The 11,237-nt window shown below is 49.2% G+C and overlaps 1 protein-coding gene across 1 annotated transcript; it reads left to right on the top strand.

Moving 5' to 3' along the window:
- The first annotated feature begins 1,359 nt into the window (after positions 1-1,359).
- On the top strand, positions 1,360-10,856 carry IL31 (interleukin 31). The gene is made up of 3 exons (XM_003832349.4): positions 1,360-8,717; positions 8,883-9,031; positions 10,144-10,856. Exons 1-3 carry the CDS (start codon positions 8,702-8,704, stop codon positions 10,471-10,473), a joined length of 495 nt encoding a protein of 164 aa, XP_003832397.1. The 5' UTR covers positions 1,360-8,701; the 3' UTR covers positions 10,474-10,856.
- Positions 10,857-11,237: the final 381 nt, after the last annotated feature.

The raw sequence follows: 11,237 nt of genomic DNA, 5'->3' as shown, positions 1-11,237 counted from the left end.
CCTATACCCATCTGACAGATGGAGAAAGGAGAAGAGGGCCCAAGGTCAAACATCTCGACTCCAACCAGCCAATGGGTTCCAGGGTGGTCTCTCTAACCCTGGAGTCAGGGGTTTTATCACTGTCCACCTGTATAACTGTTTAATCACCCAGACCTCATTTTTAAAATTTTTTATTTATTTTATTTTATTGAGACAGAGTCTCGCTCTGTCGCCCAGGCTGGAGTCCAGTGGCGAGATCTCAGCTCACCGCAATCTCCGTGTCCCGGGTTCAAGCGACTCTCCTGCCTCAGCCTCCCGAGTAGCTGGGATTACAGGCGCGCATGAGCACTTCCGGCTTTTTTTTTTTTTTTTTTTGAGACCGAGTTTCACTCTTGTTGTCCAGGCTGGAGTGCAATGGCGCGATCTCGGCTCACTGCAACCTCCGCCTCCCAGGTTCAACCGATTCTCCTGCCTCAGCCTCCCGAGTAGCTGGGATTACAACCGCCTGCCACAACGCCCCGCTAATGTGTATTTTTAGTAGAGACGGGGTTTCACCATGTTGGCCAGGCTGGTCTCGAACTCCTGACCTCAGGTGATCCACCCACCTCGGTTTCCCAAAGTGCTGGGATTACATACGTGAGCCACCGCACCCAGCCTAATTTTTTGTATTTTAGTAGAGATGGAGTTTCACCATGTTGCCCAGGTTGGTCTCAAACTCCTGGGCTCAGGCAATCCACTGGCCTCAGCCTCCCAAAGTGTTGGGATTACAGGCGTGAGCCATCACACCCAGCCATGAAGCTTCTTTTATAAGGACATTGATCCCATTCCTGAGGAGCCCCCAAACTTAATCACTTCCCAAAGGGCCCCATGTTTTAATACTATCACACTGAGCATCAGGTTCTGACAAATGAATTTTGGAGGAACACATTAACATCTCTCATTCTTTTTGACTATACGATATCGGGACAACTTTACTGTTATTAGAAAAATTAGGCTGGGCGCGATGGCTCACCCCTGTAAACCCAGCACTTTGGGAGGCTTAGGTGGGTGGATCACCTGAGGTCAGGAGTTCGAGACCAGCCTGATCAACATGGCGAAACCCCGTCTCTACTAAAAATACAAAAATTAGCCAGGCGTGGTGACACATGCCTATAGTCCCAGCTACTTCGGAGGCTGAGGCAGGAGAATCGCTTGAACCCAGGAGGCGGAGGTTGCAGTGAGCCGAGATCACATCACTGCACTCCAGCCTGGGCAACAGAGTGAGACTGTCTCAAAAAAAAAAAAAAAAAATTATCCAAAACTGGGAGTTAAGGCAAAAAGATGACCATATGTCCTTTCTTTTCCTTTTTTTTTTTTTTTTGAGACGGAATCTCCCTCTGCCGTCCAGGCTGGAGTGCAGTGGCACAATCTCGGCTCACTGCAAGCTCTGCCTCCCGGGTTCATGCCATTCTCCTGCCTCAGCCTCCCAAGTAGCCGGGACTACAGGCGCCCGCCACCACGCCCCGGCTAATTTTTTGTATTTTTAGTAGAGATGGGGTTTCACCATGTTAGTCAGGATGGTCTCGATCTCCTGACCTCGTCATCCGCCCGCCTCAGCCTCTCAAAGTGCTGGGATTACAGGCATGAGCCACCGGGCCCAGCCAACCATATGTCCTTCCAAAGAAGAAAATATCCATTTTTTTTTTTTTGAGGCAGGGTCTCCCTTTGTTATCCAGGCTACTGTGCAGTAGCGTGATCACAGGTCACTGAAGCCTGGACCTCCTGAACTGAAGCGGTCCTCCTACCTCAGCCTCCTGAGTAGCTGGGACTACAGGCATGCATCACCATGCCTGGCTAATTTTTTTGTATTTTTAGTACAGATGGGGTTTCGCCATGTTGCCCAGGCTGGTCTCAAATTCCTGACCTCAAGTGATCCACCCACCTCAGCCTCCCAAAGTGCTAGGATCACAGGCGTGAGCCACCATGCCTGGCTCTCAAAGAATAAAATAAATATCTATGAGTCCATAGTGATATAAATAAATCAAGGAGATGAATCACAGATATGGCTCCTGCGATTTTGATGGAGCAACAGATGGACAATGTGCAGTGAAGGAAGAGAAGACTGAGAGGGGAAATCAAGCATCCTGTTTGGAACAAGTTAAGGTCCAGATGCCAATGGGCGTCTACTCTGTCAAATCAGCCATTGGTTAGGAGTAAGAGCTCAGAAATGAGGTCAGGTCTGGGCAGACCACAGAGCCCAAGATACACAGAAGAGGCCCAGCCAGGAAGCCCTTCCACCCTTCATCCCAAGTCCCCCTGCAGCCACCACTGTCTCTTTTCTCTTCCTTCTCATCCAAGCTTCTTGACACAGTGGTCTATACTCACTTTTTCTTTTTTTCTTTTCTTTTGAGACGGAGTTTTGCTCTGTTGCCCAGGCTGGAGTGCAGTGGCGCAATCTTGGCTCACTGCAACCTCCGCCTCCTGGGTTCAAGCAATTCTCCTGCCTCAGCCTTCTGAGTAGCTGGGATTGCAGGCTCCCGCCACCATGCCCAGCTAGTTTTTGTATTTTTAGTAGAGACAGGGTTTCACCATGTTGGTCAGGCTGGTCTCGAACTCCTGACCTCAAGTGATCCACCTGCCTCGGCCTCCCAAAGTGCTGGGATTACAGGTGTGAGCCACTCGCCCCTGGCCTATGCTCACTTTTTCCTCACTTCTCAAACCACCACAATATAACTGCCACACCAAAAATTTATTCAAACTCTCCTAGCAAAGTTTCTGTGACCTCATGTTGCCCAATCTAGTGAATCTCCTCAGCCTTTATCTTATTTGACCTCTTCATGGCTTTCGGTGATGCCAACCATTTCCTCCTTGAAAAACTGCTTTTCATCTTATTCCATGACAACATGTATTTCTGGTGTTACTTTCTTTCTCTCTCTCTCTTTTTTTTTTTTTTTTTTTTTTGAGACGGAGTCTCACTCTGTCACGAGGCTGGAGTTCAGTGGCGCAATCTCGGCTCACCGCAACCTCCACCTTCTGGGTTCAAGCAATTCTCCTGCCTCAGCCTCCTGAGTAGCTGGGACTACAGACACGCGCCACCACACCCAACTAATTTTTTTGTATTTTTAGTAGACAGGGTTTCACCATGTTGGCCAGGATGGTCTCGACCTTTTGACCTCGTGATCCGCCCGCCTCGGCCTCCCAAAGTGCTGGGATTACAGGTGTGAGCCACCGCACCCAGCCTTCTTTTTCTCTTGAGAGTGCCTTCTCCATGTTCTAGATTAAATCATCATCTTCTCCTTGTCCTGTTAATGGAAGCACGTCCCAGGGCTCCACACGACTTCCACACCTCACACTGCTCATCTCTTACTGGCTTACAGTTTTATCTGCCACAATACCTTGATGGCACCCACATTTACATCTGTAGTTCCTTCCTACACGCTTCAGATCCACACGTCCGACACCTACTGTGTGTCTTCAGCTGAGCATCCATAACACTTCCCATTCACTGTGTCAAAAGCTGAATCAGGCTGGGCACGTGGCTTGCACCTACAGTCCCAGCACTTTGGGAGGCCAAGGTGAGTGGATTGCTTGAGCCCCGGAGTTCAAGACCAGCCTAGGCAACAGAGGAGGATCTTATTTCTACAAAAAGTTAAAATTAAAAAGTTAGCCAGGCCTGGTGGTATGCCGTGTGCCTGTAACCCCAGCTACTCAGGAGGCTGAGGCGGAAGAATCTCTTGAGCCTGGGAGTTTGAGGCTGCAGTGAGCTGTGATCACACCACTGCACTCTAGCCTAGGTGAGAGACTGAGACCTTGCCTCTTAAAGAAAAGAAAACAAAACAAAACCAGCCAACCAACAAGCAAAGAGCCAGAATTCATCACCTCACCCAATTCCCAAAGGCCTGAGGCCTGTGATCCTCTCAGTTTGTACTAATATCATTTATCCAGTTGCCCAAACCAGAAACCTAAAGGTTGTCCTCAACTCTTCCCTCTCCACTATCCCCATATCCAATCAAACACCACCCTGGCCGGGCACCATGGCTTACGCCTATAATCCCAGCACCTTGGGAGGCCGAGGCAGGTGGATCACAAGGTCAGGAGTTCAAGACCAGCCTGGCCAACATGGCAAAACCCCATCTCTACTAAAAATACAAGAAGAACAAACAAACAAACAAAAAAACGCCAAGAGTGGTGGCTCACGCCTGTAATCCCAGCTACTCAAGAGGCTGAGGCAGGAGAATCGCTTGAACCCGGGAGGCAGAGGTTGTGGTGAGCCGAGATCATGCCACTGCACTCCAGGCCAGGTGACAGAGCGAGACAATGTCTCAAAAAAAAAAAAAAAAAAAAGCCACCTCTTATGTATTTTTCCTCCTAAACATTTCTACAACCCATCCACACCTCTTCATCTCCACTATCACTATTACCCTCTTCTCACCCTCACCTTTGGGCATGTTGATTTTGAGGTATCACTGGGACATTCAGGTGGACATTTAGGTCTGGAGCGTGAAGGAGACAGACAGTAAAGTGTGAGGAATCCAGATCACGGGTGGACACCATGGAGCTAGGGAGAGGGGCAAAAGGGATCAGGATGACGTTGTTACAGGAGAGGTTGTTACAAGAGGTTGTCAAGAAGGTGGAAGTGGTTGGCAATGTTTCATGCTATAGAGGGGTCATGTAAAATGAAGGCTGAAACCCCAGTAAGGCTGACAACATGTGGTCTCTGGGTACTGTATTATTTCTCTATTGCTGCCATAACAAATATCACAAACAGCAGTTTAAAACCACAAATGCAGCCAGGCGTGGTGGCTCCCACTTGTAATCCTAGCACTTTGGGAGGCCAAGGTGGGTGGATCACTTGAGGTCAGGAGTTCAAGACCAGCCTGGACAACATGGCAAAACCCTGTCTCTACAAAAAATACAAAAATTAACCAGGCATGGTGGCACGTACCTGTAATCCCAGTTACTTGGGAGGCTGAGACAGGAGAATCTCTTGAACCCAGGAGGCAGAGGTTGCAGTGAGCCAAGATCATGCCACTGCGCTCCATCCTGGGCAACAGAGCCACACTCCATCTCAAAATAATAAATAAATAAATAAATAAATAAATAAATAAATAAATAAAACCACAAATGTGGCCAGGCGCAGTGGCTCACGCCTGTGATCCCAGCACTTTGGGAAGGTGAGGCAGGGCTGCTTGAGCCCAGGAGTTCAACACCAACCTGGGCAACATGGTGAGATCCCATCGCTACAAAAAATAGAAAAATTAGCCAGGCATGGTGGTGCAGGCCTACAGTCCCAGCTACTTGGGAGGCTGGGGTAAGAGGGCTGCTTGAGTCTGGGAGGTCAAGGCTGCAGTGAGCCGTGATCACACCACTTCACTCCAGCCTGGGTGAGAGAGCAAGATCCTTTCTATTAAACACACACACACACACACACACACACACACATTTTCTCTCTCATAGAGTTTGTAGGTCAAAGTCTAGCATGCCATGGCTAGATTCTTTGCTCAGGAACTCACTGAGCTGAAATAAAGGTGCTGGCTGGCTAGGGTTCTCATCTAGGTCTCAGCATCCTCTTCCAAGCTCAGTGGTTATTGACCAAATTATTTCCTTCTCGTGCTTTCCACACTGCCCCCCACCATCTTCAAGCCAGCAACAGCAGGTGAGCCCTTCTCTTGCTCGGAATCTCTCTGACTTCCTCTTCTGTTTTATGGGCTCATGGGATTGCATTGGGGAGGCCCAGGGAATGCAGGAAAATCTCTCTATTTTTGGTAAACTGAATAGTAATCATGACTACATCCACAAAACCCCTTTTGCCATGCAATGCAACATAATTATGGCAGTAAACACCTGTGGATGAAGGTCATGCCTACCATGGACTCTGCTAGAGGATATTGATTAAATTAGTGGGGTGGTGAAAGCCATATTGTGGCAGTTTGGGAAGTAAAGAAAAAGTCAGTGGTGGCTGGCGGCAGGGGGACTTGGGATGATGGGTGGGAGGGCTTCCTGGCTGTGTCCCCTCTGTGCACCTTGAGTTCTGTGGGCTGCCCAGACTGACCTCATCCCAACATGGTGAAACTCCATCTCTACTAAAAATACAAGAATTAGCCAGGCATGGTGGTGCATGCCTGTGATCCCAGCTACTCAGGAGGCTGAGGCACGAGAATTGCTTGAACAGGGGAGGTGGAGGTTGCAGTGAGCTGAGACTGCGCCACTTCACTCCTGCCTGGGCGACAAAGTGAGACTCTGTCTTAAGAAAAAAAAAATGCTACCACTAATAATAAATAAAGTTCATCAGGGCTAGGCATGGTGACTCATGCCTGTAATCCCAGAACTTTGGGAAGCCAAGGTGGGAGGATCGCTTGAGATCTTCTCTCCAAAAAACAAAACAAAACAAAACAATTAAGAAAAGAAAAAAATAAAGTGCATCTGATCTTATGTTTCCCTACTGAAAGCCGCCCAGCACTGCCTCGTCACATGTGGAATAAAACCCAGGCTCTTTGTCCCAGCCTCAAGCCTCTGTGATGGAGCCGCTGCCCACCTCCCCACTACCCTCCTGTCCTCTCGCGTCACTGCGGCTGGCATGACCCTCTTCCCGTTCTAGGAACAGCATCGAGCTCATTTTCACCTGAGGATTTTGCACTCATGTCCCGTTGCCTTGGAACACTCTTCTCCCAGGTCTTCCCACGACTGGCTCCTTCTTGTCCTTCAGTCTCTTCTTCAATGTCACCTCTCAGAGAGACTTTTGCTGATCACCTGACTTAAAGTATCCTGCCCGTCACTCTCCAACCGTCACAGTGCTTTCTAGCTTATTTATGAATGTTGTTGCTATTGTCCGCAGCCCACAGCAATGCCGGGCCCACAAGGGCAGGAACTCTGTCTAACTTCTTCACCGCTATTCCCGATACCCTATAAAATGGCCTGATCAAAGCTGGCACTAAAATATGAATAAGGAGGCCGGGTGCAGTCGCTCATGCCTATAATCCCAGCAGTTTGGGAATCTGAGGCGGGCAGACCACCTGAGGTCAGGAGATCGAGGCCAGCCTGGCCAACATGGTGAAACCCCGTCTCTACTAAAAATACAAAAATTAGCCCGGCGTGGTGGTGGGTGCCTGTAATCCCAGCTACTCGGGAGGCTAAGGCAGGAGAATCGCTTGAACCCAGGAGGCAGAGGTTGCAGTGAGCCGAGATCGTGCTATCGCACTCCAGCCTGGGCAACAAGAGCGAAACTCTGTCTCAAAAAAAAAAAAAAAAAATTAGCATAGTGATTTGTGCCTGTGGTCCCAGCTATTTGGGAGGCTGAGGTGGGAGGATCACTTGAGCCCAGGGGATCGGGGCTGCAGTGAGTTGTGATGATGCCACTGCACTCTGGCCTGGGTGACAGAATGAGACCCTGTCTCAAAAAAAAAAAAAAAGAAAGAAAGAAAAAGAAAGCTAATGAACTTAGAAATAGTTTCTAAGGCCAGAGTGGTGGCTTGCACCTGTAATCCCAGCACTTTGGGAGGCGGAGGCAGGTGGATCACAAGGTCAGGCGTTTGAGACCAGCCTGGCCAACATAGTGAACCCCGTCTCTACTAAAAATACAAAAATTAGCTGTGCGTGGTGGTGGGCGCCTGTAATCCCAGCTACTCAGGAGGCTGAGGCAAGAGAATTGCTTGAACCTGGGAAGTGGAGGTTGCAGTGAGCCGAGATTGCGCTACTGCACTCCAGCCCAGGTGACAGAGCAAGACTCTGTCTCAAAAAAAAAGAAAGAAAGAAAGAAAGAAAAGCAATAAAGTTTCTAGGCCGGCGCAGTGGCTCATGCCTGTAATTCCAGCACTTTGGGAAGCCGAGGCAGGCAGATCACCTGAGGTCAGGAGTTAGAGACCAGCTTGACCAACATGGCGAAACCCCATTTCTACTAAAAATACAAAAGTTAGCTGGGCATGGTGGCGCGTGCCTGTAGTCCCAGCTACTTGGGAGGCTGAGACTGAGGCATGAGAATTGCTTGAGCCCAGGAGACAGAGGTTGCAGTGATCACACCACCGCACTCCAGCCTGGGTGACAGAGCAAGACTCCATCTCAAAAAAAAAAAAAAAAAAAAAGATATGAACAAGGATTTCAAGCAATAACTCTGGAGCACAGTCTCTGGTTCTGGGCCCTGAGATTGCAGAGGCACGATGGAGAGTCCAGTGATGTCCAAGGCCACATGGAGTTGAGATGAAGGCTTCGACCCGCCACATTCACAGCAGTTATGGGGCCGTCCCTGCACACCGGCGTGGGCATATGCTGCAGAAATTTCCAGAGATACCGCATTCTGCACATCTCCTGCCGGCTTCGCATTTCCTCCCCAGAAATTCCCTGTGGCCGCTGGCCTTGAACTCCTGGAAGTCACCCGCTCCTTGGTGGTATGGTCGTGTCTGTCAACCCTGGGCTTCAAAATTTTGTCTAGTCAAATCAACAGGCTCCTTCCAAGAAGAATGGCAAAGATGCATTCATGTGCCTTCTTGTGAAGTATGTGTGTGTCTGAGTCAGGCATCTGCCCACCTGGAGGGTAACCTCAGGATTTCCTTTCAGCCCTTTCACTCAGCCATGGCCAGTAGAACTTTTGAGTGTTTTCTGGAGAAAAGCTGAGTAAATGGTTTTGCCATGGGCGGGACGCTGACTGCTCTTCCTCCTCACCCTGGCCCTTTATATACCTCCAGGCAGCCATGGCGAACACATCTGGCTCCAGAAGCCCCCACTGAAGCTGGCCTTGCTCTCTCTCGCCATGGCCTCTCACTCAGGTATCGCTGGTCCTGGTGCTTCCGGAGTCTTGGGCATCATCTTATCTCACCAGGAAGATTCTGGAAGCACTGCCCCCAGGGTTGGCTCAGCAGCGGCTGCAGGGATGGAGCCGGGGTGGGCAGGGGTGTGTGATGCATGCGCTCATGGCATCGTTCTCTCTCCAGGCCCCTCGACATCTGTGCTCTTTCTGTTCTGCTGCCTGGGAGGCTGGCTGGCCTCCCACACGTTGCCCGTCCGTTTACTACGACCAAGTGATGATGTACAGAAAATAGTCGAGGAATTACAGTCCCTCTCGAAGATGCTTTTGAAAGATGTGAGTGCCCTAGAGATTTCTTTTCTAAACGATTTCTTAAAAATGCCTTCCATTGCCCTCCAAAGAGGCTCCTCTCTCCAGACCTGAAACCAGGGCTGTAGCTATGCCAGGAAGGGATGGGGGAAACTAGACAGGCAAAGATGGCTTTTTTTTTTTTTTTTTTTTGAGTCAGAGTCTTACTCTGTCACCCAGGCTGGAGTGCAGTGGTGCAATCTTGGCTCACTGCAACCTCTGCTTCCTGGGTTCAAGCGATTCTCCTGCCTCAGCCTCCCGAGTAGCTGGGACTACAGGCACGCGCCACCATGCCCAGCTAATTTTCATATTTTTAGTAGAGACAGAGTTTCTCCATGTTGGCCAGGCTGGTCTTGAACTCCTGACCTCAAGTGATCCGCCTGCCTTGGCCTCCCAAAGTGCTGGGATTACAGGCATGAGCCACTGTGCCCAGCCAAGATAGCTTTGATCAAACGAACAAATGCCCAAACTTGGAAACAATTCATAAAATTGGCATTACTCTTCTCATCTGCCTTGGTATTTAGACCTCAGCCTTGGCTTTTATAAAAGGCAGAGGTTGTTACCAACCCAAGATGACTGGGCAGTTCAGGTTGATGAGGTGCTGCTGGCAATTTGGTCTGACTCAAAAATAGTTAGTCCTTAGAAAGAGGAAGGGAGGGAGTGGTCCAGACTCTTTGGTTTGTTGGGGAAAACTCTCGCCTGCATCTCGGAGGCCTTTCCGGACAAGCCTAACACTCTCCTTTATAAGTGGAGCGTGCGTGGCTTTAACACAGAGTCCCAAAGGGCGGGGAGCTGCCATGGAAGGCCAGATGTGCTGCAATTCCCACCACCCTGAGCACGTGAGAATGGGTTATGGAAGGCTGGGAGGCCTCAGCTGGATGGATCAGTGGTTCTGAGCACAGGCTTCAGGACTGCAGCCACCTAAGCTCTAGTTTCATCTGGAAATGGGGTTGGTGATGGCACAGCCTCATAGGGTTGTGACATTGATCAGATAAATATATCAACCAGGCGGGTTACAGAGGAAGCATGCAAACATTCACTGTTAAGACTTGCAGCTGTTATTGCAAACCCAACACTGACCATTTCTCCTCATTCCACAGGTGGAGGAAGATAAGGGGGTGCTCGTGTCCCAGAATTACACGCTGCCGTGTCTCAGCCCTGACGCCCAGCCGCCAAACAACATCCACAGCCCAGCCATCCGGGCATATCTCAAGACAATCAGACAGTTAGACAACAAATCTGTTATTGATGAGATCATAGAGCATCTCGACAAACTCATATTTCGAGATGCACCAGAAACAAACATTTCTGTGCCAACAGACACCCATGAATGTAAACGCTTCATCCTGACTATTTCTCAACAGTTTTCAGAGTGCATGGACCTCGCACTAAAATCATTGACCTCTGGAGCCCAACAGGCCACCACTTAAGGCCATCTCTTCCTTTCGGATTGGCAGGAACTTAAGGAGCCTTAAAAAGATGACCAACAGCTAAGTGTGGGAACTCTGCCGTGATTCCTTAAGTACATTTTTCCAATGAATAATCTCAGGGACCCCTCATATGGGCTAGTCCCGGGAGGGCTGAGATGTGAATTTGTGAATTACCTTGAAAAACATTAGGTTATTGTTATTAGTCTTGGTATTTATGGAATGCTTTTCTTCTGCAGGCTTAAATCTTACTTATTATACCCTCGTGAGGGTGGGAGGTGGCAGCTATGTTAATTTATTGATATTTATTGTACTAAGAGTTGTCAATGCTCCCTGGGGGAGCCCTCAGAATCTATTTAATAAATTATATTGAATTTTTCTCATAATCTGTGACACATTTTGTGAGGGGCTTGACATTGGCAAATGGGACTCCAAGCTGGGTAGAGTTGTGGCAGACGGCAGATGGACATGCTCTAGAAAAAGGTATCGCTTCTACCACTGTCATTTCTTCCCACTGGATGGGCTCAATAAAAAATAATGACCCTGAGCCAGGCACTGTGGCTCACACCTGCAATCCCAGTACTTTGGGAGATAAAGGCAGGAGGATCACTTGAGCCCAGGAGTTCCAGACCAGCCTGGGCAACATAGTGAGACCCCATCTCTATTTAAAAAAAAGAAAGAGAAAAGAAATAATGACCCTGGTGGGACATGGTGGCTAGTTTCGTCTGGAAATGGCGATGGTGATGGCCACAGCCTCATAGGGTTGT

Source organism: Pan paniscus, chromosome 10, assembly GCF_029289425.2.
Source record: "Pan paniscus chromosome 10, NHGRI_mPanPan1-v2.0_pri, whole genome shotgun sequence".
Lineage (NCBI taxonomy): Eukaryota > Metazoa > Chordata > Mammalia > Primates > Hominidae > Pan > Pan paniscus.
This window is presented reverse-complemented; position numbering and strand designations above follow the sequence as displayed.

Bases quoted from the DNA above. Each gene is read 5' to 3' on its own strand.
- IL31 (XM_003832349.4), top strand. The intron at 9,032-10,143 runs GTGAGTGCCCTA...CTCATTCCACAG, and splicing joins CGAAGATGCTTTTGAAAGAT to GTGGAGGAAGATAAGGGGGT.